The sequence below is a fragment of the Sinocyclocheilus rhinocerous genome, unplaced genomic scaffold, assembly GCF_001515625.1.
Source record: "Sinocyclocheilus rhinocerous isolate Xijiao unplaced genomic scaffold, SAMN03320098_v1.1 scaffold63, whole genome shotgun sequence".
NCBI lineage: Eukaryota > Metazoa > Chordata > Actinopteri > Cypriniformes > Cyprinidae > Sinocyclocheilus > Sinocyclocheilus rhinocerous.
In genome coordinates this window covers 582,326-607,747 of record NW_015659563.1, presented here as the reverse complement: position 1 = coordinate 607,747, position 25,422 = coordinate 582,326, and the positions used below count along the sequence as shown (strand labels likewise).

The 25,422-nt window shown below is 38.2% G+C and overlaps 1 protein-coding gene and 1 long non-coding RNA gene across 4 annotated transcripts in view; one reads left to right on the top strand and one right to left on the bottom strand.

Moving 5' to 3' along the window:
• LOC107723968 (uncharacterized) overlaps positions 1–12,609 on the top strand; it is a 15,444-nt gene extending 2,835 nt beyond the window's left edge. Inside the window, exon 2 of the long non-coding RNA XR_001637987.1 lies at positions 12,326–12,609. This is a non-coding gene — a long non-coding RNA (uncharacterized LOC107723968). The remainder of the gene's footprint in view (positions 1–12,325) is intronic.
• Positions 12,610–12,689: 80 nt separating this feature from the next.
• Positions 12,690–25,422, bottom strand: part of wwox (WW domain containing oxidoreductase) — a 245,073-nt gene continuing 232,340 nt past the window's right edge. For 2 of the 3 annotated variants that reach the window (XM_016532697.1, XM_016532700.1), the window contains one exon: positions 12,690–13,588. In XM_016532697.1, coding sequence (XP_016388183.1) covers positions 13,397–13,588 — 192 coding nt within the window. In that variant the 3' untranslated portion in view covers positions 12,690–13,396. Of the gene's footprint in view, positions 15,573–25,422 lie in introns of all 3 variants that reach the window. The other variant, XM_016532701.1, reaches the window with a different exon arrangement.

The following is a 25,422-nucleotide window of genomic DNA, read 5'->3' as shown; positions in this document are numbered from 1 at the left end:
GTTATATAAGAAATAATAATATAATATAATTGGTATTACTTTGTAAATATAAGCTTGTATTACAGCCTTTTTCACATCTTGTATTACACAAACTGTATTATATAAATAACAATATAATTTGTATTACTTTGTAAATATAAACTTGTATTGCACAGATTGTATTATACATCCATGTTCTCCATGTATTTAGTAATTATTAGTTATTTAATAAATAATATTAAATATTATCAATGAATAAGTGATCATTGGTGTTATTAGGTAGGTAATATGCTGGTGTCTCACTCTGAACACAGTCACTTAGCGTTCTCCCGCAGCTATCAGCCGCTGTTGTTAAAGCACAAGCGGGATGTTTGTTAGCGGGATCTCGACGGATCTGGCAGCTGTTTCAGAGCCTGATCAGACGCTTGAGCAACACGCAGGTTCCCGCGGGCCGCTGTGTCGAGATGCGAGGGTCCCTCCGAGGGATTAGGACCCTTAAACACCACGTTCACTCAGACTGGGAGAGAGAGAGCGAGAGCTGCGAGGGGAAATGCAGCTGGAAGACACCATTAGGAGGAACTGGGCGGCATTTGAATAAATCGAGTCATTAGGTAGCCGTTTGTGTGAGTGCCGTCACCACCTGACAATCCCGCCGCGCGCACTCACTCGCGTTTCTTCACTCGTCTCCCGTACGAAGTCGAGCAGATTGCCTCGTTTGCATTCGCCGGCGTAGCAGACGCTCGGAGAGACCCCCACCTCCTCTCCGTCCGTCCCTCCCGCAGCTCGGCAGCGCCTCGCAAACCTGTTTCCCTCCGCACTCGCCTTCTGGAGAGACAGATTCATCTCGCCGCGCCTGCCTGTTCCTCCGTCTTTCATTTTTCAGTTTTTATTTATCACATATGGCTCAGAAATGCATCAACATATAGATCCTATTGTCTGTTGCCCATGCGGCCCTACTGTTATAGACAATAGCTGATGAGTTTGTTTGAACCTCGCGAGATCCGTCACGGCTGTTGCGGTCGCTTTGCTGAGAGCATCGGGTTTTGCGAAGACGCGAGAAACCGGCGTTTCTCGCTGTATGTTTGGAACACAACTCGCAAAACGCTGATGTCCACTGTTTGCAACTACATTAATATACTTACTGTAGCGCGCCGTCAACAAAATGATCATACGGCTTATTAATGCAATGTGTTTTGGATGAATTATATATCAAAAGCATAAGGAAGGCGGTGGTGTTGAGGCGGGATTGGAGATGACCGGCACGCCGAGGATGGAGAGTCCAGATCTGTGGTGTAGGTGGATGCATCATTCTTGGACTTCGTTAAGTATGTAGTGAATACTTAACGAAGTGTACATGAAATCAGAGTCAACCCTGTTTACGTTCCCGTATTGTTCAGGATTCATCCGTGCGTGTTGTTCAGATGAAAATAAAGTTAGTTTTCGTTATATAACTTGGGATGTCAGACTCTAAAACCTTTCTTGTTGGCTGACGTCACCCTCCTCCCTCAAACCACCTGTCATATAGAGACGTCCAATCAAATCCCAGAGGATTCAATCAAGTCCCCTCTCTCTGAAATACAGCAGATTATGGAAGTCAAATGAGCTGCGAGTGGCGTTTCAGACTGACTTCAATAGCAAGCAAACAAATGCAATTTACTGATTGCAGTAAATTCTATAATCATTGGTTGGTTGGTTGGTTGATTGATTGATTGTCAAATTTATTGCTGTTTTGTTCAATACAAGATTGGATGATATTTTAAACTATTGGAGTATACAGTATATAGTATATTACAATATACTTAGAATTTTAGTTTATTATAATTAAATTCATATAAATAATTCATATGATAAATTATACATTCATATTATAAATGTAAATTTTATAAATATTAATAAATAAATAATTGTATAAATATTACAATATAATATGCTATATATTATAAGAATGTAATATGATGTAATATACTAGTATTTAGTATGTAGTATGGTTGTATTCCATTCCAAACACAGCCATGTTCTCTATTTAGTAATTATTATTGTTAAATATTAATATTACTGATTATTAATTAATATATCAAGTCAAGTTTATTTGTATAATGATTACATCAGGTTATGGGAGTAAAGTGGGTTGCGAGTGACATTTCAGGTTGACTTTAACAGCAAAATTATTGCAATTTTTTTTTGTTTTTTTTTGATTGAGCCACGGTTTATTATACATATATAAAATTATAATTACAATATAACTTGCAATTATTTAGTAATTAAGTTAGATATTAATATTAATTAATATATCAAGTTTATATAGCAATTAAATCAAGTAAAATGGGGTTTGAGCGACATTTCAGGTTGAATGCAAGAGCATGCAAACAAATCCAAACAAAATGCACAATATTAATTTTACGTAAAATTTATCGTAAAAATCGAATTTGTCGCAATTCCATCCTGTTTAGCTCTTCTGTTTATACAATACGTTGCTTTAACTGTACTTTACAGTACTTTATATATATATATATATGTGTGTGTGTGTATATATAATATTGTTATTAATATCATAAGACTTTGTGCCTAATAGCAGCTCTTATAACTGTAGCGCACAGCCTCTTGTGGATTTTTGCTTTAACATATACCGCAAGCAGCCACAATATATGATTTCTCATGATTTGTTTCTCATAGACATATCCAAGAGATGTAGTTCTAATAAAAATGAGGATAAATGATTCGCAGTCACAGGCGATTTGAGTTTCAGGTGCTAATCTACAGCATGGAGTGATTGCAGAAACGCGTCCTGTCGCAGCTGCTTTTGTGTTCTATTAGACACTGTAAACCGCTGCTGTCGCTGAAGCTAATTCTTTAGTTTGGTTCTTGTTAAGTCCTGTTTGGGTTGTTTTCTTTAGTTAAGGGCTCCCGCTGAGGGGCTTTAGCACTTCAAAGGCAGGTTTGCTGAGCATAGTGTTCGCCTCAGGACTGAACGCAGACAAGCAGAGTGTTTAATGGCTCAAACGTATTCACAGACATCATTAAATAATACAGAGATGGACCAACACAGCCTCCTCGACTGCAGTTTAATAACAGATTAAGATGCGATGAGCAGAGAGACTTGAGCGGGTGAGAGAATCTTGCATTAAACTACATTGTCTGATGCACTACATTCATCTAGTTTGATCAAGCTAACAAAAGGTTACTTCATCTAAAAATATAAATTCATCTAAAAATATACATTCTCTCATTATTTTCGCACCCGTGTGTTGTTTCATACCTTTGTGACTTACTTTCTGCTGTGGAACACAAAAGGAGACGTTTAGCAGAATGTTCAAGCTGCTCTTTTCCACACAGTGAAAGTCAATGGGGACTCGGGCTGACAACAAATGACATAAAACTATCATAAAAGTGATCCATGTGACTCGTGGGCAGTATTTCAGGTCTTCTAAAGTCATTCGATAGCTTCATGTGAAGAAACTGAAGGAAATTTAAATCATTATTCTGTAGCGTCTGGACCAATCAAACACACAATTTTTCATTTGATTTAACAAATCAGTTATTCATTAGATTAACAAATCGTCACAGTCCCCTCACCCAATAAACTGGATGCCACTTGACGTTGTTCCTTGTTTGCTCATAACTGGAGTCACTTAATCATGCAGATTTATGCTACAAGCTCTTTGTAGAATTGTACAGTAAGAAAGTTATTTCCCTTAACCAGGAAATTAACGTTCTTAGAATTGACAGACAGTTGATCCTGAGAGGTCAAGTAAATATCTACAGCGGATCTAAATATTTATAATTAATTATAACTAGTTATGATTAATTATTCATATTCCCCCATGAGCTGATTCGCAACAATTCACAGAAAATCTGTTTCTGAATATTCATTGCGTTTGACTTGTGTTCAACATAAAAACCAATGCTGTTTTGTATCAAGTATTTATTTATTTATGTTTCTTTCTCATACAAAGATGTTTGAAATATAATACTTATAAGTCATATGACACTACCAGTCCTCATTCGCATTCACTGTATGAAAAAGAATAGCTTAGACATTTTGCCAAATTATTTATTTTTTGGTCTAAAGGAAAATTATATAGGTTTGGAACAACATGAAGGTTAATGAGTAAATGATAACAGAATTTTTAATTAATTCATTCATTCAGACACTTCCTCCATAAGACAACAGACTTTTAATATAAAATTTGGTATCAACAGTTTAATTAAAAAATAAAAATGCTACTCTGTACATATTAAATGGATACAAAACAAAGCAGTAATTCACCTAAAATAAAAATCTATCTCTGCTTGCTCACCTGCATGTGAATGATTCATTTAAATGGCTGCATCTCTATGCACTGGTGACAAATCTATTTATGTAATACTTTTGATCAATATTGATTGGACCACTTATAAAGGGAGAAAAATGAGCTTAAAGACAGAACATGACGGCTGGAGGGGCTCCGAACTCGAGATCTAATGAGGGGGACGGTGACAGAGAGAGAAAGTCTAAAAAATATAAATAAATAAACACACCATTTCCACTGCCAATTTAAAGAGGTCATATTCTACACTTTTATAGCATTTTATTATTTCCCTAAAGTCCACTTCTAAAGTTATTCAAGGTTTCTTGTCTTAATTTAGTTTTTTTTTCACAACGATGTTCTGCCCTCTTTCTGACCCTTACAATTAAACGGGCTGTTATTGCAACTGTTTCTTCTCAGCGTGCTGCTTCATATCATCATATCATCACTAGTTCAGTAAGTTCATCCTGCCGCCGAACCGTGCTTCTCTACCTGTTCAACTGCGAGGCCACCCACTGGCCAACTTTTCCAGTTCTTCATGATTTACTGGATATAAATGTTTTATGCACAATTTCTACCCAGTCAAATATTTTAAAGCTTGGCAAATGTATGTTCATAAATGTATAAAACTGCCCATGGAGTTGTAAGATTTTATTATTTTACAGGGCTTTCCCAGGTCTAGAAATTAGACTTAATTTATCACCTTTTATATATTCAGGTGTTCTAAGACTATGGTTCTTCAAAGAAAAAAAAAAGTGGTGAATTAAAATAAATATGTCTCTTTTTGTGGTTTTAGCTTATGTAATGCTTGTTCTGTCTTATTTTAAATCATTTTAAGTCATCTTAATCGTTTATTATTATTATTACTATATTTGTTTGCCATTTTTAATTGTATTTTTATTAATTAAGATTACTGTTGTAGGTAAAATAAATAATTGCATACCTAAGTAAATAAGTAAAAAAAAAAAAGTTGCAATTAGGAAGTATTCTTTTATGTTACTGTCCATAATGCAATAATATACAGCTATAAAGCGTATGTTAGCGTCATGAATTTAGTTAAGCAGACTTAATGAATGTGTTAGGCAGCGATTACAGATTGCGCTGATTATAATTACAAAATAATGAGAACATTTGACAGTTCATCAAATATTATATTTTGATCAAATATGATCCACAGTTGTCATCAAATAAATAAATAAATACAGTTTGTCTAAAAAGCTCTGAAAGAAATCACATTCACTTGTCAGTCCAATCAATTCAGTTCAAGCTGATCACTTTCATAAAACATAGTTTCAAAGCAGCTTCACAGAAAACGCTTCTTTCAATGTTAAAATAAAGCTACAATCAATTTCTGAAAAAAAAAAAAGAAAAAAAAAACTTTTAAACTGAAGTCAAAGTCAAAACCTAAAAATAATAATAATAAGAAGAAGTAGGGATTTGAACTCTGGTCTGTTTACTTGCCAAACGCATTGTTAGAAGACAGAAAGAAATGCTATGTTGTTAAAGGGGTCATATAATGTTCTTTTTAGCAGCATCATATGACCCCTTTAAAAATGATTTTTTTTTTTGTCTTATGTTTTTTGGATTATGTTGTTCCAAGTGAGGCCAGACCACCACTGATGCCTCCTCAAAAACCGTGACACTGGAGTGTGTTGAGCCAACGCTCCCGTTCACACTGTTCAGTCTTGGTTGTTCTCAGGTGGGTGTGTGTGTGTGTGTGTGTGTGTGTGAGTGACCTTGGAGTGGCGGCAGTACTTAAACAGTGTGTCAGCGAGTGAGTTGAAGCGTGTCTGTGCCGATTATGAATGTTTCATTACTGCCACCTCAGCCTTTGTGAGCTTTCCACTAAAGCACACTGACAAATCCTCTTTCTTCTCGCCTTTTTAGCTCCTCTCTCCCGCTCGCTCTATCTCTCCTCGATGTCCGTCTAGTTCCTTTCTCTGCACTTGCTCGATTTCTGGTACTCTCGATCTTTCTTTCCGCAGTTTTTCTGCCACTCTCTCTCTGATGAATCTCCAGACAGCAGGGAATAATTGTAGTTGGGGCCGAGCGCTCGTTTTTCTTTTTGTTTGAAAGGCATGACAGGTACGACTTCTCCTCTGCTCTCTCCGCCCTCCCTTTCTCGCTTCCGCACAAAGAGCGAACAAAACAAGTCAAGGTTTACAAGGTCAACTCGTCTCGCGCTAAACAGAGCTTTTTCACCCACGGTATTTCGACTAAAACGTCAAGAGACAGCAGAGATAAATTTGGAAAAATGTCCCGGCTCAGGCGGTCGTACTTTACTCTGATTTCTGCCGCTTGAAATTCTCCTCTGAATGAATAAGAGAGCTTGTTATCTTATTGTCTTATAATAGCAGGCGAGCTTAGCGCACTTCATCATGCACTGCCCTGTTGAGTGCGTAAAAGTATGTCACACTTTCACACACACACACACACACACACACACACACACACACACATGAAGGGAAAAGAGGGGCACAGCAGATTAGTATCTCCTTTCTGGGGTGTGTTGAAACTCTCCCCGCATTTTGAAACGTTTCATTGATGACAGAATCTACTTGCGCAAGACATTTGATATAAATTCAGCTAAGATCTCTCAAAGGCCTTGTTCAAAACTAGTTAAAGTTTCTATAATCAATCTAATCATTCATGTTACCAAAGTTTTGACCATTTTTTAAATGCAGGCCCCTAAGTACTAAATAGTTGTTTATTTATTATTTTTAATAATTAAGATTATTGTAAGTAAATAAATAAATAAGCTAAGATCTCTGAAAGGCCTTGTTCAAAACCTGTAATTAATCTAATCGTTCATGTTACAGAAGTTGACTGTTTTTAAATGCAGGTAAATAGTGGTAAGTAGTAAATAGTTGGCTCTTTATTAATGAATGATTCACCCAAACATGAAAAGCTTTAATTCACTTACAATGATGGCATTACAAACCTAAAAAATAAGGTATCATCAATGTCTTCTGCACTGAAAAATAAATAAACAAATAAAAAAATGGAGTAAAAACTATTTTCACTCAGAAATTGGTAGTAAATTTCACAATTAATTATAAAGAACTAGCAAGTAACACATTGAATTAACAGGAAATTTTGAAGTACGCAGACTGAAATAGTACTTTCTTGTAAAGTATACTCCAATAACCTTTGTTTTATTTCCAACTTCGAAAAAAAAAAACACACAAAGAGAAATTTTGCAGAATGTTCATGCTGTTCTTTTCTCTAAATCAGTGGCTGTCAAGCTCCAAAAAAAGCATGATAAAATGAATCCATATGACTCATGTGCTATATTATAGATGCGTGTGAGGAAAAGATTGACATTAGGGCCTTACGCACCGTGGGAACCTTTTCATAGTACCAGAACTAATTGTGGAACTACCCACTTTTTGGCATTTTCGCACCGCCGGAACTGGGTACGATTTTAGTACCGGACTGCCTTTTTCGAGAACCAAATTAGCTCCTACTCCGGAGCAGGGTCTAACCAGCACAACTGGTACTAATCGTGACGTAAGTAGACATTGATTGGCCAAACGCGTACGAAAACGCCCTCACCCGCCATGATTTAAAATGCCGTGTAAACATACTGTAAACATTACTCCTGTTGTTAATGTTCTTCTTCTTTGTTTCCATTGTTGAACGCCACGCACAAATGACGTCGCTGTCGACCGGCTTACGTCACTTCTTAGTACACACTCTCGGTGCAAATGCAACACTTTAAATAGTACTGGGAAATAGTTCGCGCAAAATCGTCTTTAGTACTGTACATTTAGTTCTGGAACTAAAGCGGTGCGAAAGGCCCTATTTACTTCATTACATGCTGAAAATCTACCCTTCATGGTGCTTTTTTTTTTTCATTTTTCGAGCTTGGGAGCTTCAGCATTCACTTTTATTGCATGTAAAAGAGCAGCGTGAACATTCTACAAAACGTCTCCTTTTGAAATAAGTCACATTGGCTTGGAATGACATGAGGGTGAGTATGGTTCATTTTTGGAGCAAACTATTCTTGCTGGACTGAACATAGCAAGCTGTTTACATTATTTAAAATCTCACCCACAAACTTGGCAAAAATAGATTTACTTATTAAACAGAATATAAATGCGTCTCCTATAAACAGCGTCATGTGCGCACTACCTCTTAAGAAATGTATTATCTAGTCATAAACTTCTCTCGCAGTCAGCTACTGGATTTCATAAAACTAACATTGACTTTATAACGGCTCTTAATAAATATTGACCTACATTTTAATCACATGCTAATCTCAAGCGCTGGAGAGGTGACAGTTTATGGATGGCCGTGGATCATAAATTTTCCAGGTCGCATCTCTCTATCGAGTGTATCTGTTCCTCCGAGAGCCGTACGATTGATCATATTCATTAAAAATATCTACACACTTTGGCATTTCACAGCCCACTAAGCCTGTGCAAGTTTAAGAATAAGATGTAATTATTCTCCTACAGCCAAAATTCATTTCAATGGAATAATAAACTACTTGGATTAAAAGATTATCGTTCTTGGTTGTTTTAAACAGGTTTAAAAAAAACACAACTAACAATAATATATTATCATAATCCTGTGTGTGTTTATATATATATATATATACTCTAAATATTTTTCATGTAATATTTTAATAAGAGAACAACATGTTGCCTTTATAATGCATCACTAATTACAGTATAAATGGGTCTGAATTGGGGTCTTCAGCATTAAAAAGTTTGAAAAGCCCTGCAATTGACAATTTTGTGGCATAAGCACATTGTGTGTAGTCAAAAGGTCTGTTCATTGCATTTTCCCCTTTGCTTCCTGTTCGTTTTGCATAAATAGGTTACTGAAATTGTTTCCAAAACACTAAAATCATATTCTTTTTATATTTTTAGCAGCATTAATTCTCCATATTCACCAATAAGTGCTTCTCTAGCCAGCTGTCTCAAAGCTCTCCTGCGCTATTAAAATCGTGTTTCACCGCAACCCAGGCGGTTCCAGAAACCTGCATCCATGCCACCGCTGAGCATTGTTTAAAGCCATGGGGTATTGTGGAATAGAATGAGGTCGACCAATCTTTTCAAAACTAATTATAATGTTTAAAAACCTAAACACCAGAAGCAATATTGAACCAATAAAACGGAATTAAAAGCTCATTTCTGCGGGGTAATTGCACCACGCAGTGCTGATATTAAACACCTGGCATGTGGTACAGCTCTCCAGCCTGTCTGCGCTTTTCACAGATGTGCCGCCCATCCTGGAGCAGGACCGGACGTGTCAGAACGGTCAGAATCAAAGTGAACAGGTCAGAGAAGAGGCATGCAGTCGCAGACTATCAGCTGCAATGATGGTTTTGTTACAGGACATGATGTCATACTGCCTCTCTTCCCCTATTTAAACAGGCAGAGGGAACGGGAGAGTGATACAGATTGGGTGTGTCGTTGTAAATGGGGGTAGATTAAGCGGATATATTGTGAGTGTTCAGGGAAAGGCTTTTGGTTACAGCCAGGGCTGTACATACAGGAAGTGATGCAGACATATACTGGGGGTCAATGGGAGATCCGTTTACCTCTGAAAGTCACCTTTTGTCTTGCATCACTACACTGGCCTGCCCTGGACAAGACCGTATAATGCTTATCAGCATATCGGTAACTCTGAAGTTCTTTACATTACGGTTTACCTCGGAAATCTGGGTGTATTTGTGTTGTTGCTGCATAGATGGTATGTACCACAACTAGACAGTTATTTCAAGTTAGACACAGAGAGGAGAGACAAAAAATAAATAAATAAAACCCGAAGCTTGATGGAAAAAAAAAAAAAAGATTGTCCAAAAAATAGTAGTACTATGGTAAATTTAGAAAAAAGCTGTATGTCATGGTACATATCCAAATGAAATCACTATGTTGGCATGTTTAAAAGATACTTTTTTGGTAGTTGTATGTATGTTGCTGTGAAATATGATTCAAGCTAGATTGAGTGCACTGAGGTGAGTTAGTGTGTATAATTTTTTTGTTTCCAGGATCAAGGCCTGCCTTTGAAAAATGGTGCACTTGCCCGGTGTGCTGAAAGAAAGAAAAAACATTGATTAACTATCAAATGATTCCAATACAATGATCAATAAGGCTCTGTTGAAGAAACGAGAAAAACATCCACTCATGAATCTCCCAGTGCTTCAGACACAAAGGCCTTCTTGCCAGGACATGCATGGTTATAGAAGCAGTTGAGATCATTTTTGCAGGTTTTCACACAGTGTCTCTCTAGGATTTGGGAAAAGAAAGCTTGGATTGCACAAGTGTTTTACTTTCAAGGGGTCTTCTTGATCCCTGACTTGTAGGATAAGATCTTTTTGGGATTGACCTCTACTTACCTGTCCATCTTAGCCTGACTATCTTTTTAGATACTGCTGACCTGAGCTGAACACACTCAATCAAACTCTTATCAAAGGATGCCTATTCTCTAGACTACCAACCAATGACTAGTTTCCAAATAGCTTAGCCCTGTAGTCTAGTTGCATATTTGGCAAATAAACTCTTGTGAATCTGAATAACAACTAGTATTTAATTGGGGCCAAACTTGGCACAACTCTGGAGGCAAAGCTCTTGTTTTTATTATATGTGAATCTATGCCTTGAGGAGAACAATATCACCAGCGTCTGCCTAGACCCAGCTGAGCATTTGCTCCTCCTGGAGGCAGAAAAGGGTTATAAAACCCAAATGATGGCCACCCAGTCTTCCCCGAAGGTAGAGAGGCTTGAGCAGAGGATGCAAGCCAACATGGAGCCAACAGTTTTCCAGAAGACCCTGCGGCAGAAAGCTCAGATGCCCTGTCACCTGTGGCACACTGTCAACATCATTTAGTGCATGTTATTATTGAGTTTTGTTTGTTCTGGGTGCATTTAAGACGCATTTAGAAATCTCGTGTGTCCTTTTTATAGGTCAGGCGATTGTCAATCTTGGCCAAGTGTTTAAGGGTGGCTCTATGTGGCTGCGATGAAGAGTTGAGATTCTCCCATAACTTGCTATTGTAACCTCGATAGATCAGAGATAGTTGAGAGGTTGGTAGAAGATGGAAATCAACGCAAAGATGTAGCGCAGATCTGCTCCTACTAGTAGATCTGCGCACAGATGCTCTGATCAGATTCTTCTTTACGGTAGGGATAAGCTGGCACCTTTATCTGTTTGAAATGTGCTTCAATGCAAGCCAACTGAGGCACTAAACATAATATCAGACATCGGGATGTGTCCTACAAGAATTCCTCTAGTTCCAGTGCCCCCTGGATAAGACCTTGTGGAGTGGTACCCTTGTTGAGACTCTGCGCAACTGGAAGCTTTCCTATCTATGTTCAATCAAGAGAAGTCCTTTGAACTGGGCCTCGAATTTAAAAAACTCTTGCTATTTTAGTTATCACAATGTGTACGTTTCTTCATCACTTACAATAATAAATGTAAGTAGTGTGTAAAAAACATTTTGTACTGTATGCTGAGCATGTATCATTTATTAGTAGTGATGTCTATGAACAAATTTTTTAGCCAGTTATTTTCAATGATTTTATTGAATAAATTCTCAATGCATGTGCAACTCACTTAACTTTTAAGATAGTAGCTGTGATGTCAGTTTGACGGCATAACTCAATATTTGACGCAGTCAATCTAATGTGATTTTTAACTATATTTATTAGATACAAAAAAGTAGTAGTAAAATGTCACATAGGGACTTTTAAAAAATTCATGAATAGATTTATTAATTAATAAAATGAAGAATAGATTAATCATTTTTTAACTTGAATCGTCAATAAATGAATTTCTCAGCGCTATTGGTTGGCACTAGTTTTAGGGCCTAGAAACAACTTAAGATGTGATGCAGACTAATTAATCTTTGTGTGAGCGTGTGATATCTGCTGGGATGTTTTGATTGACTGAAATTGTTTCATTGAAACAATTAATATGAATTAGAGTCTGTATGTTAGAGGTGTTAGAGTGAAGGCAGGAAAAAAATGTTAATCTCACCAGCAATATACAATGATTACGTTAAATCATGTTTAACTTTTTCAATGAATCTCTTTTTCTCTTTCTTTACAGGCAGTGTAACACTGGAATGATTCTGGCTTAGGGTGACCTATGGCTCCAAGACTGCCACAAAGCACAACCTCTCCAAAATCCACCCCTGATGAAGACAACGATGAGGAAGAGGATGGAGGATTAAGAGAAATCTGAGTGCCATTCCTCAGCCTTACCCACGATCCCCTTCTACTGACTCTACCCTGATTTTACAGTCAGACGTCTCGCCAACAATGAAAAACAAATGTAGAAACATCCCTGCATGTTTGATGATGCAATCCGGACAATAAAAGGAATTAAAAATGGAACTTCCACCAGATATTTCCAGACCACATGGACTCAAACTCTTTCTGTCTCTCTGCCACTGACGGCCCTCCAGTTCTCGTACCAGATGCTGTTTTATTGTACTTCACATTAGCCCAGCATTTTAGAAAAGGTGGTTGGGAGGCTCTAGCCAGATGGGGTAAAGAAAGACAACAGCATTCAAATTCTTTCCGAACAGCATCTTGTGTATATTGTGTACAGGATATGAATACAGGCTTATTCTTAGCAATGTGAAGACACCATGTTTGTAAATAGTTCACAAATTGTACATTTCCTGCATTATGTCTTTATAGGGTACGCCATTACAACATTTATTCAACATTTGTATCTGTACAGACGTAAAGGTTGACATTGGTCTCCAAACAGATGAGTATTTGTATTCCGTAAACATCCATTTAAACCATATAGACCCCCTCTAAAGACAACTCAAATGTTATTGCTTGTTAAGGAGACATTTACAGAGTTATCTAAACCCTAATGCAGGATTGAGTGACTACGCCTTTGAGAACAAGAGAAACACAATTGAATTGAATCTCTCGCTGTCTCTCTGCATCTCTTTATCTGCTGCAGAAGTCCCAGTCCGTGTGGTTCTAGTTCCCGATTCTCAGATAACTTCCAAGCTTGATTGCCAACGTCCTTGTACAGTTTAGAATTCCATCTTCTCATCTTTTTTGCGCCTTTAAACAATGATTATCTTATGCCTGAATCCTCCATGTAGCTGTGACGTTCATGTAGGTGACCCTACAGGGATCACGGGGCCAGGAGGGGTCAGAGCACCTGAGGGGGGGTGGATCTCTCCTGGATGAGCCTCTCGCTGAGTTCCCACAGGCTGACGGCTGCCGTGGGGTCCTGGGCCTGCGGCGAGGGCAAGCAACGGAAGCAGTTGTTGAAGTACATCCCTCCGATACCCTCCAGCTCTGGAGCCACGGCGCAGTAGACTGTAGTGGCAGCTCCCTGTTGCTGTGGAAACAAAAATGAAAATATCAGAATAAACTGAAGCAATGTGAGCAAAAATAAATACTGTTGTTCTTGTATGGAGCCTGAAGAACTGGGTGACCCTCTTCAAAGGGTCGGGGCAATACCAAAGACACCTCTAACCATCCGAGACTTGCTTTTTCTCCCCTAAAACTGATCATGAGATGGGGGAAGTGATTCACAGCCTGTCAAAAGACACCATGGGACAGACTGTGAACCTGTTCAAATGGAGTTCCTGTTGTACTTGTACATCGGACATATGGCTGTCAACAATCTGCATGCTTTCATATAGGTACCTGCCAAATACTAGTTTAGGAACCACCGAGATGAGTTGGTTTATAGTGGAAGTGTTCAATTCTGGCAAGTTCTATAAAAGCTTTTAAGGTGGACTCAAACCTCATGATGTCTGAATGCTGTATCCTCTCTAGGGTTCAACGGTTAGCTGAAAAACCAGCCGACTACAATAGCAATGACATGTTATCTGCTCTATAAGTAGGAAAAACAGGATAAAATATCTCAGAAACTGGAACTGAGAAGCGCTCAATTGGCAGGTTTATTGTATATCTCTTGTACGCCTGCCAAGAATCACAGACAATGATCAACACACACACAAAAACAGTATAGTTGTAGATACTGTACATAGCAGAGAAGACGTGCTTTGGGGAAGTCTTGCAAAGACGACTGTGGGGCAGCCTGCCAAAACTGTCCATTCATCTCATGTCAAAGGGATTTCTAGATGTCACCGAGTCAATGGGGACTTTCTGTCATTGCTGGAGAAGGCGTCTACACGTACACACACAAACACAAATTTAAATCCTAAAAAAGGGATCCAGCACAAAGTTATCCAATGGAAGGGTACTAAAGACAGTTTGGAGACGTATACCGCAAATTCCAGTATACTCTGTAATGCATGCATAAATGGTCAGGCCCCATGTAAAGCTCTAAAGGGCCGTTCACACTGACAGCGATTTGAAGCAGCCAAGCAACTGGAAGTCAGTCGTTTTCAATGAGAGTGGTCGATTTGAGGAGACAAGGCCGACAAAGACCATTGGCGAGTTCAAATTAGGTGACCACCAATGGGAATGCAGATACACAATCCCCCATCTAATACAGATGGACACTGCAGTTGCTAATAGGACTTTGGCAAACTCCAGCGACTTAATCGTTTTCAGTGTGAACCCCTTTTAAGACAGGAAGCAATTACTGGAATTACTTTTTTTAAGATGTAAAGGTGAAGGTCAAGGTGTAACCCTAACCCAAACTAGCAGCTACAAGTGAAATTGCGGAAAACAGTCCTCCATTCTTCCACTGTTCGAAAAATAGTTAGTCTTCAATGTCACACCATTGGTTGAGTCAAAAGTTGAGATGCTGGCCCCCTCAAACAAACATTTGAGAGAAAAATATATATTACACCCTTCAGCTTCAACATCTGTCATACAACTAGTTTAAGATCATAGTGGTATCATAGTGTTCAGCCAAGGTTCAAAGGTCAGCCTAGCAATTCCACCCTCACCCCCTCACGTTAATGAAGTACTCATGAAATATCAAAACCACTCATTTGGGTCCGATTCGCAACATGTACGCCCCCAGTCATGCCTCTTTTGTGTTTATTTTGTTCATGCCCTCGGGTTTGATTGTTTACACAAAAACAAATGACTCTTCACGTCTTACAGATGCTCTGCACTTTTCCACATGGCTGATCAGCGGCTAATTGTCGGGGATGGTTGACTATCCTGGGGTTTTAACTGTCTTGGGGAAAGATTCAGGGGAAAAGAAAAACATGTCAGACAGAATTAGAGTTGACGTGCAGTTCAAATGTTTCCAGACTCGTCTTCTATGTCCCTCCCTCTCACCGAAGAAACCGTCCTGTGCTACTTCACACGCAACTCCTGCAGGAAGTTAACTTCTGTGAGATGCACATGAAATAGATGGCCGCTTTATCTTCAAATAGTGCAGGAGCGTCTCAGATCTGAAAAAAGTACAGGGCAACATTAAGGAGATCGTCTGGCAGACGTTTACAGGAACGTGCACCGACGGCCAACTCTTTAAACAGACGCAAATACACACGCGTCGCAACAGTACAAAGACTTTGGCTCATTTAAGGAGCCAAATCAACAGCTGTAGCTCAAGCTGGCAAAGACTGTGACAGAGCGCTTGTTAGATACACACACACACACACACACACACACACACACAAACTCGCAGGAAGAAAGCCAAGGCTGTAGTCAGAAATTCAGCGAGCGAACTTCTCACGCTCATCCCCATTTAACTCCAGTTTGTGTGTTTTTCTGTATCTGCGTGTGTCGGACCGAGCGTCTTTTGAAGTACACAGATGCTGCATGTTGCTTTGGTTAGCATGGCAATAAACATGACATCAAAAGGATGGATCTTTCTGGAGTCTTACCTGCTTTTGCAGTGATAAGTTAATACATATTTGAAGCTTGGAATATGAAAGGATGGAAAATGTCAGTCAACCCCTCTAGCGAACCCAACACAGTGAGTCAATATGCAAAGATGCACTTTATGGATTCACTGCTCTTGTAATTACATTTAATGTTGTCATATGCACCAAAAAAAAAGTGTTAGCATTATTTCCCTGGTTATTAAGGTGAGGTTCTAATAGGAAAATCCGCTAGACTGAGCAAATTGCCCAAAATGCCTCTTGGTTTTCGATTAGCTCATTAGGACTAACAAATGTGCTCTGAAATCCAAACCCAGAATAAAGGTTTAGAAACCATATAAATGGTCTGCAAGTATTGATTTTCATAATGTCCCAATATTTTATACCTTTATGGTCACGTATGTGTTTTAAGCATGTATGCTAACGCTAGACTCCACATTTTTATTTAAACCAGCCTGAGGTAGTTCAACTGATCTTGTATCCTGACCAGGCTGGTGTTTAACTGGTTGGCCATCTGCTCTCCTGGCCTGACCAGCTGAGAAGTACCCAAAACCAGCAAATCAGATCAGTCTGACCACTGAAAACCAGTTTGGTATCTAACAAACAACCATCAAAACGCATTTTTCTGCAGATTCCTATTCATGTGTCCTTCTTGTCACCTCACCTTGATTAGAATACAGTGCCCACCAGCTCAAAGTTAACGCTAATACACTCACGAGCGCACATGCTCCATTGCAGCCGCCACTTGGCGCTGCTAATGCCTTCTGTAATGACGCACTGTGAAGACTAGCGTGACTGAGATTACCAGCGCTAATGGATGTAGAGTGTGATTTCAGCGCTGGCTAGCGTGCTGCTGTCCCTTAGCCAAACAATGGGCTGAAATGAATCCGAACCCTCTTCCAAATGCGCTTTAGCCCATTTCCAAAGCCTGCCTAGTCTTCCTAGCGGATGTGAGATGCAGGGAGAACACATGGTTAAATCCCAGCAGCCCCATATTAGAGCTGTGCCAACTGAATGGGGCTAACGCAGAACTAGCAGTTAGCTTAGGCTACTTTATTACAGTAATCACCATCTGAATTACAGCTTAACTCAGATATGCTTGCCATACAGTCGGCTCGATTGTTCAGTTGGGCTTTAGTACATGTGCTTTATTAGAACTTTGAATGTTGAATACATTCCCATCAAGCTTTCTCAGATGCATCCTCACTAAATATAGATCTGCGATTGATCCATTGAGGCTCTAGACCATTTCCTTTATCCGTTAGCAGCGGGACAATAATAGCGATTCTAACCATGAGCCTCCTGCTTTGGTGCATTTAGCTGAGGGAGATGGTGAGATTGGATTGTCAGACTGAATAAGAGAACATGGATCTTATTGCCGTTATGCTGAACCTCCTGGCACTTGACCCTGATGGCCCTTTTGGGCTGATAAGCTTTATGATAAAACGCATTAACATGCTGGACCAGGTACTGCTCGCATTTATCAAGAGCTCAGCCCAGAAAACAGAGATAGCGATAGAGCTACAGATCAGTTAAAGCAGTGGTTCTCAACTGGTTTTGCTTCAGGACCCAAGATTTATCACTGGACATTAAGTGACGTCCCAACACACGACTACAACTGTCTGTCGCACAAGTCTTTTATGTTGCATTGCTTTCTTCATGGTTTCTCAAAGATGAGGGTGAGGTGTGTTATCTGCCTAATTTTGCTAGCTTTTACCATGTGAATCACAAATGTGATTGGACAAACGTCCAACAATGATGCCAACAATGAAAGACATGGGAAGCTTTTTCTTGATAAGTATTTAATCTTGAAGCACTTGATAAGTATTTACTTTGCTGCACTAACCATGTGCAATTACATGGTTAGAATTTAGCATAGTTTTTCATTGCTGTCCGCAATTTGAACAAAATCGGGTCGTGAGCCAGTTGAGGAACCATAAATACTGAAGCATTCAAACTTCTAAAAAAAAACACAAACCGCCAAAACCGTTTGATCATTTTTACAGCAATACTAACAACCAAGCCAAAGCAAATGAAACAAAGAGCAACACTTAAACACGTCCTCTTTCAAAAATAATAAAGGCCGAAAATGGACATAAGATTCTTCCATTCACTCCGAAGTCCTGCAATAAGTCTATTTGTCACTTTTACGTGAGTAAATATCTAAATTGACGCCAACAATTTTGGCGCCAACATCATTTTTCCTTTCTCTCCACAATTTGAACAAAAAATGGGTTGAGAGCCACCAGTTGAAGAACCATTGAGTTAAATACTGAAGTATTCAAACTTCTAAAAAAACACAAACCGCCAAATCCGTTTGGTAATTTTTGCAGCAATACTAACAACCAAACCAAAGCAAATAAAACAAAGAGCAACACTTAAACACTTCCTCTTTCAAATATAACAAAGGCCGAAAATGGACATAAGATATAACTCCAAAGTCATGCAATAAGTCCATTTGTCACTTTTACGTGCGTAAATACTAAATGTCTTCCTGTATCAAATGCAATTTTCAATATGAAACCTCATGCACACAGATCCAAATAAGTCGTTTTGTTTAGCAATAAATAATTGAGATGATAACGCCATGTCCTAACCAGGCGGAATACGATAAAGCAACATGCTTGGTTTCTACTTCTGCGATTTTGTACTGGGTAGTCCCGCCCATCGTGAAATCTCATTGGTCCAAAATCCTGCTCTGCATAATTGTATATTTACCATCAAATATGCTCGTAGTGTCTGGTTAGGTTGTAGTAAAAGAGTGCTTCTTTTGATTAAGTGTTATACGAGGTTTAATATTTCCAGAAAGGAACGACCTACAATTTCTCGCCTTTTATTTGTTAAACCCAGGAATGGTGCCCCCATTATGCACACCTGGTAAAATCTGACTGTATCTAGTGTACAAATTGTGATTTAATTCCTCTTTTACCATCAGTATTAAAGTCCTGTGCTGGCTGAGAATTCATAGTTGGCAGACATAGTTTTTTCGCTGTTAACTAGTACCCCAGTTTCCCGGTAGTGCTGGTGTCGCTCTACAGCGTGAACGGACGTGATCCTTTTTCCATGTAGTTTCTCCAACACACTCACAATGTTGAGTATCTGTCATATAGAGCATCACGTTATAATCAGCAGAGAAAATCACTTGAAAATGCAAGTGATGACCTTACTGAGTAAGAGTAATATCCCTTTGTTTCTAGAAAGGTTGTGTTGAATTTTCTGTCATTGCTGCATGTAAAAGGTTAAGAAAAATGGTGTATATTTTCCCGTCATTGGTCTCATGTCATCGTGACAGATCTGTCCACCTCCGCTGTCAGTTCTTCGGTGTTGTACATACAACTGTAAATATCGAACAGCTATGCATGCTGACACTCTAGCAATTGTTTCAGGTACTTTTATAATCAAAAACGCATATGGCATGTGCTAAAAAAGAATAACTGAATTGAGAAAAAGGAACATAATAAAACGATTGGTCAAATAGACATGATCTCATGAACAGATGTGAAAAATAGTGATTTTTATTTTATTTTACCTTGTTTTTGGTATAAGCAATTATATCTATGGCTGTCATTCCACAGTGTTTTTTCCCATGTTCCTTGTTATCCTTCAGACATTTTTGTAAGAGGGTTGAGGCAAACACAATATCCGCATGATATTGGGGAGGGAGGATGATCAATGTTAACTGTCTGGATTTTGAACCATGGCCCTACTTTTCAAAACCAAACTTCATATACTCACAGAACATAAATAACAAATAATTATGTGTATTTTATTGGTCTGTTTTTGTCTGTTACAAAGTGTGCCCTGGTTTCCTGACTGTAACAACCAAACACAAGGCAAATGTCTTTTATTTTAGCACTTTTTTCAGTACATATCATGTATCTTGCTCTATTTTATTTTATGGCCATGCAGTGATTGACTTCAGCGAATCCCAAGAGTATTGCGGTTAGTTTTGCCTCAGCCCTATGCAATGACCTGTACATTTATAACCAAACCAGAGACTATTCTATGAAGGAGATCATGGATCCAATGGAGGAAGAGGGACTGTTTTTTAGGAATGTTTATTTTCAATTCATGACGACCATGATAGTTGGAGGTGTCTGATTTTTAATCTGTGCTAAAGATATTTTAAATTTAATAAATAATCATTGTAACAAGATGTTCAGTGGTTTCGTTCTTTGCCGTGATGTGTTCTTTTATTCGGATGGTTTAGCGATATTAGTGCTAAAAGTGAATCAGTGCATGTACGTCAGCTCTGGGTCAACTCTCTTGTTGAGTCACCTCATCAATGTGCCATGTAATTATTTCCCATGTTACCCACAGTTCAGCAGTCTAAAATTGACAATAGACGTACAACAATCACTTGGACATCTGCCAGTGATGAGCAATTTCCCCCAAAACCTCTCTGGAAGTTTTACTGAATTGCTGTAACATATCTTGCACTTTCCATAAATAGGGTACTGACTACTTTCTTTTAGAACAAAGGTACAATAGAGTGGGAGAACTATGACGTCAGAACCCGGAAGTGTAATTCGCTGCAGGATCCTTTGAGATTTTCCTATGGGGTTTTATAATGGGGGTTTTCAGTGAAATAAAGCCTGTGGTAAATATAACGTGACGATGATTTGGCGTTTTGCTCTACAATGTAAACTGCACACACTCACAGCCCAAACGTTCTTATCTAGTTACTTATTAAAAACATATGTTTTCAAAAATGAACATAACTGCTTCAAAATCTGTGATTTGGGTATGAATGTGTGTAATTTACATTGTAGAACAAAATGCCAAAGTATCGTCACGTTATGTTTACCACAGGCTTTATTTTACTCATAAATTGAAAAACCCCACAGGAAAATCTCAAAGGAACCCGCGGTGAATTACACTTCCGGATTCTGACGTCATAGTTCCCCCACTCTATTCCCTTGTTCTTTAGACAGCAAACAGTTTTTTTTTTTTTTTAAATAAAATAATTTATATAATACTTTGTGGGGAAATATGTTCATCAGTTAAACCTTTTTATGTATGTTTATATGTGTATTATTTAAAAGTATGTAGCTTTTATTTTTTATACATTTACTTATGTAGATTTAATGAAATTGCTAGAAAATAATTAAACCATACAAAATATTATTTTACTGTATTTAGACATCCAAATTATTGTAATTCTCTTATAAAACATAAAGAAACAAAACTATTCCTATAATATTTAGGTTGACTACCAGAAGAGTAAGCTCTAAGATTAACTTTTGTTAATACATTTTATAATAATAATAACAATAATATTCCCTTAAACCCTTGTTGTTGTGTCCCCTATATAATTATTAATAAATAAAAAAATACATAAATAGATACATTTTTGAGACTGAAGAAAACTTTTAGCCAAAACATCTTACTTTTTCCCCCTTGGTCTTTGACACCTAGTCACTGGGACGGTGTGGCAATTGCTTTAATTAAAATAAAGTTTCGGGGGGGGGGAATATAGAATTTCACAGATCTTGTTTGTCCAGTACGAACCTCCCCTGATCCAAACCCCCAAAAGCCAAATCTCTATCACCAAAGAGCGTGAAAAACCAATCCCGACAACATTTACGCAGTTCCTCTTTTTCTTTCACCTCTCTCTCCATCTGTTTTTCTCTCTTTCCCCTCGTTTTTGTTTACCTTAGCATTCAGTGGCGGTGCTCTCAGCGAGCCGACAGCTCATCTGAGCGTGCTCCGGCCAGCTGTGAGGGGGACACTGGGTAAAGAGTAAACAGCCGCCATGGCCATTCTTTCTGCCCAATGAACCGCCGGAGAGAGGATTTACACCACAAAACACACTTCACAAACTCTGAACACACACACACACCTCCACGGCCCGTGGCCCAAAAAACAGAGGAATAATGGTCCTTTCAGAGCGCAGGGGCTGGGATTGAACCATCTCCTCTCCCGAGGAGAACCGTTATAATGTACACAGTCGTAGAGCAAACAGATGAAGCAGGCGGACAATAATATGGTGCATCTACACTGAAGCTGTGAATAGCCTGCAAATGAACAGGAACAGACCTGGAGGTCAAGGCAAATGGAGGTCAAGGCACAGAAAAAAAGTAGCTGAAAGAATGAATAAACTCATAAAAAAATATAAATTAGAGCCAAACAAAGGATTAACCATTTGAAAGAGGTGAAAGGCTTCAAATTTTACTAAAAACAGAATCAGGTCCACTATATACAGTACGAACTGTATAAAGGAAAACAGAAACCACAGTCCTGAAACACAACGTGTAATTCAAAATATGTATTAACACAGTACCTATTTTCACAGACTTATCTAGTGTGTATAATGAAAAGTCATAGGAAATTACCAGGTAAATTGGAAAAAAGGTGCATTGTATGTCAGACTCAAACCTTCATCTCCTATATGAGCGCCAAAGCTCAAAACATCTCTAGCAAGTGTGCTAAGCACTGTGTCACAGCTCAGAACAGATCACGATTTTATAAAGAAGGTGAACAATAAAAACATGGAAACTGGACAGAGACATTTCAGTATCACTGCTGTCCTCTAACCGACGAGAACGCTTCACCTCCAGAAGGGAAGGATGGTAAAGGATGATCAATGTGCGTGCAGGACTGCCGGTGAATGAGGCTTGATGATTACACTCTCGTATTCTTTTGTCAGGGCCATAAGGTAGCAGGACCTTGCCCCACCACATGCATTAAATCCTATTAAAATCGCCTTCATTATAGCGGAGGCCTGTGTGTAATGGAATGGGGAAAGGCGCCCTCCGTCTCCCCCGAGTCTCGTTCTACTGATGGTGGAGCCCATTCCCACAAACCCATTCTCACTCTCTCAAGGGTGAGTAATAACATTCATGTTGGCGAGGTGTGCAGAGAGAGTGGCCTATGTAGATTTCCACAGCCTTAGGACAACCAGCTAAACACCAGATTTGATTATATTTCAACTCTTTATTGTTTTAAAAATTAAAACCTTCCCTAGATCACATGCTCAGAAAAAAAAGACAACATGAAATCATTGTAACATATGCCCACATTCATATCTTCTACTTTTTTGTTTTACGAGGAAAACTTATTTAATATACAATATAAGTAAATGGGGACCACAGCTGTCAGGCAAGACTTTTAGTAAAAACGGCTTAAATTTCAGGCTTTTCTGCACACAAATTATCATATGACTTCAGAAAGCATGAAATACAGGGCGTGTGTTGTTTGAAGCCTTTTTACTATACTGTTATGTTTTTTTTGTTTGTTTGTTTTTGTAGCATTACAGGCCTTGGTCACCATCCACTTTCATTGTATGGAAAAGAGCAACGTGAACATTTTTCAAAACTTCTTTTGTGTTTTACTGAAAACACTAAGTCATATGGCTTTGGAATGACATGAGGGTGTGTAAAGGAAGACATTTTTGGTTACAGTGTGTGTACTTGCAGTGTACTTACCCAAGAAATTAGTGGGTAGTATAAGGTAACTACTTGGGTTAAGGTTAGGTTTAGGGGTAGGTTCAAGATTAGTACGTAGTTATTGCCCAGTTATTGTAACTGAAACAATAAGTACATGGGGTTACACTTTATTTGAAGGTGTCCTTGTTACAGTGTAATTATACATTTAAGTAATGAGTAATATTAATGAACTACATGTACTTACCATATGGTTATGGTTAGGATTAGGGTATGTCTTAGGGTTACTTGCATGTAATTATGCATAATTGTTATTATAATAGTAAGTACATGTAACGTGTAACAAGGACACCTTAAAATAAAGTGTTACAGTGTATGGTATGTATACGCACAACAGGACTGTAAAATAATGTGCTAACCATTTTTTGTTATCCATTTAATAAATGCCCTCTGTTATTGATGATTAAAAAGTACGTTGTTCTGAAGCGTAATATCTGTGAAATTTCCACAAAATGATATTACGTTGCTTCTTGAAACACTTTCAAAATGCATTTTCAGTTTTATCTCAAACAGATGAACATGAATCTGGCAGCGGTTGGTGTATGCGTCGCGGCCGTCTGGAAATGAAATGTCTGGTGAGTGGTGGTAAAAGGTTAATGCTCATGTTTGAAAATAATGTACCACTTACATGAAACCCTACCCTAATCTCAACCGATAGTGTTAACAAAAGCAAAGGTGAGATAAAAACACATTTGCTGAAACAACCATGCCATTTTAGCCTGCTTCTCAGAGCTGTTTTAATCATGAATAGTGTTTCACGGGACTCATTTACCAGAATGCTTTACATCACAAGTGGAGCATTCTGGTAAATGAAAAATGGCTGGTTATGTTTTGCAAAAGTCAGAATGTGTCAGTTTAGAAATCATGCGCTATGGTACACTGTTTTAAGGTGGTAATATAGTATTGTGCAAGGAACTGTGCAAAAATAAGTCCTTATTAATCAAAAATCTGCCCCCGTAATCATAACTTATTTTGAAATTAAAGGGTTAGTTCACCCAAAAATGAAAATTAGGCTGCGTTTTACTCACCCCCGAGGCATCCTAGGTGTATATGACTTTCTTCTTTCAGACGAATCCAGTCGGAGTTATATTAAAAATTGTCTCTCAGCGGGAGTTGCATTGCTTCAGTCCAAAAGAACTTAAATAAAAATCACCTATCCATAAAAAAAGTGTCTCACACGGCTCCGGGGGATGAACAAAGGCCTCCTGTAGCGAATCGATGCGTTTTTGTAAGAAAAATATCCATATTCAAAACGTAATAATCACTTTAATCTAACTTGCGCTCACTGTTGTAAACGGAAGCAGTTCTGGGCAGATGACGTAGGACGTCGGCGTTGCGCATGCGCCGCTCAGAAGTGACGCAATTTTATTATACGTATCTGTACTTTTACTCAAGTACTTGATTTGTGTACTTCGTCCACCACTGGAAAAAAGAAATCAAGTTGGTGTTTTACTGCCACTATTATTATTAAATTTTATTCAAAAAAAAATATATATATAAAAAAAAAAAGGATAACCTTTCAGGGCAAGAAAAAATGCATTAACATTTACATGAAAGAATTAATGTGCAAAAAAGAAAAATCTGGGGCAAAAAAAGGCATTAAAATTTATATGAAAGAATTAATGTGCAAAAAAGAAAAATCCGGGTAGAAAAAAAAAGGCATTAAAATTTATATGAAAGAATTAATGTGCAAAAAAGAAAAGAAAAAAACAATCTTCACACTTCAGATTTTAAAGCATCTACAGATGGTTAAAAATGTGTTCAAAACAAGTTAAACTCTATTGGCATGCTGTCTAATTACTCTGGAATGTCAAGAAAGATGATTCGCGATTAAGCCTAACCCTCATGTTGTGTTCCTTTTAAAAATTGCTTATAAATTTGATGTTATGCTATATTATTACCAAATATTGGATTCAGTCTTTTTATGAACTTGTTTTCTTTCAATTAGCACGATTTTTATTATTATTATTATT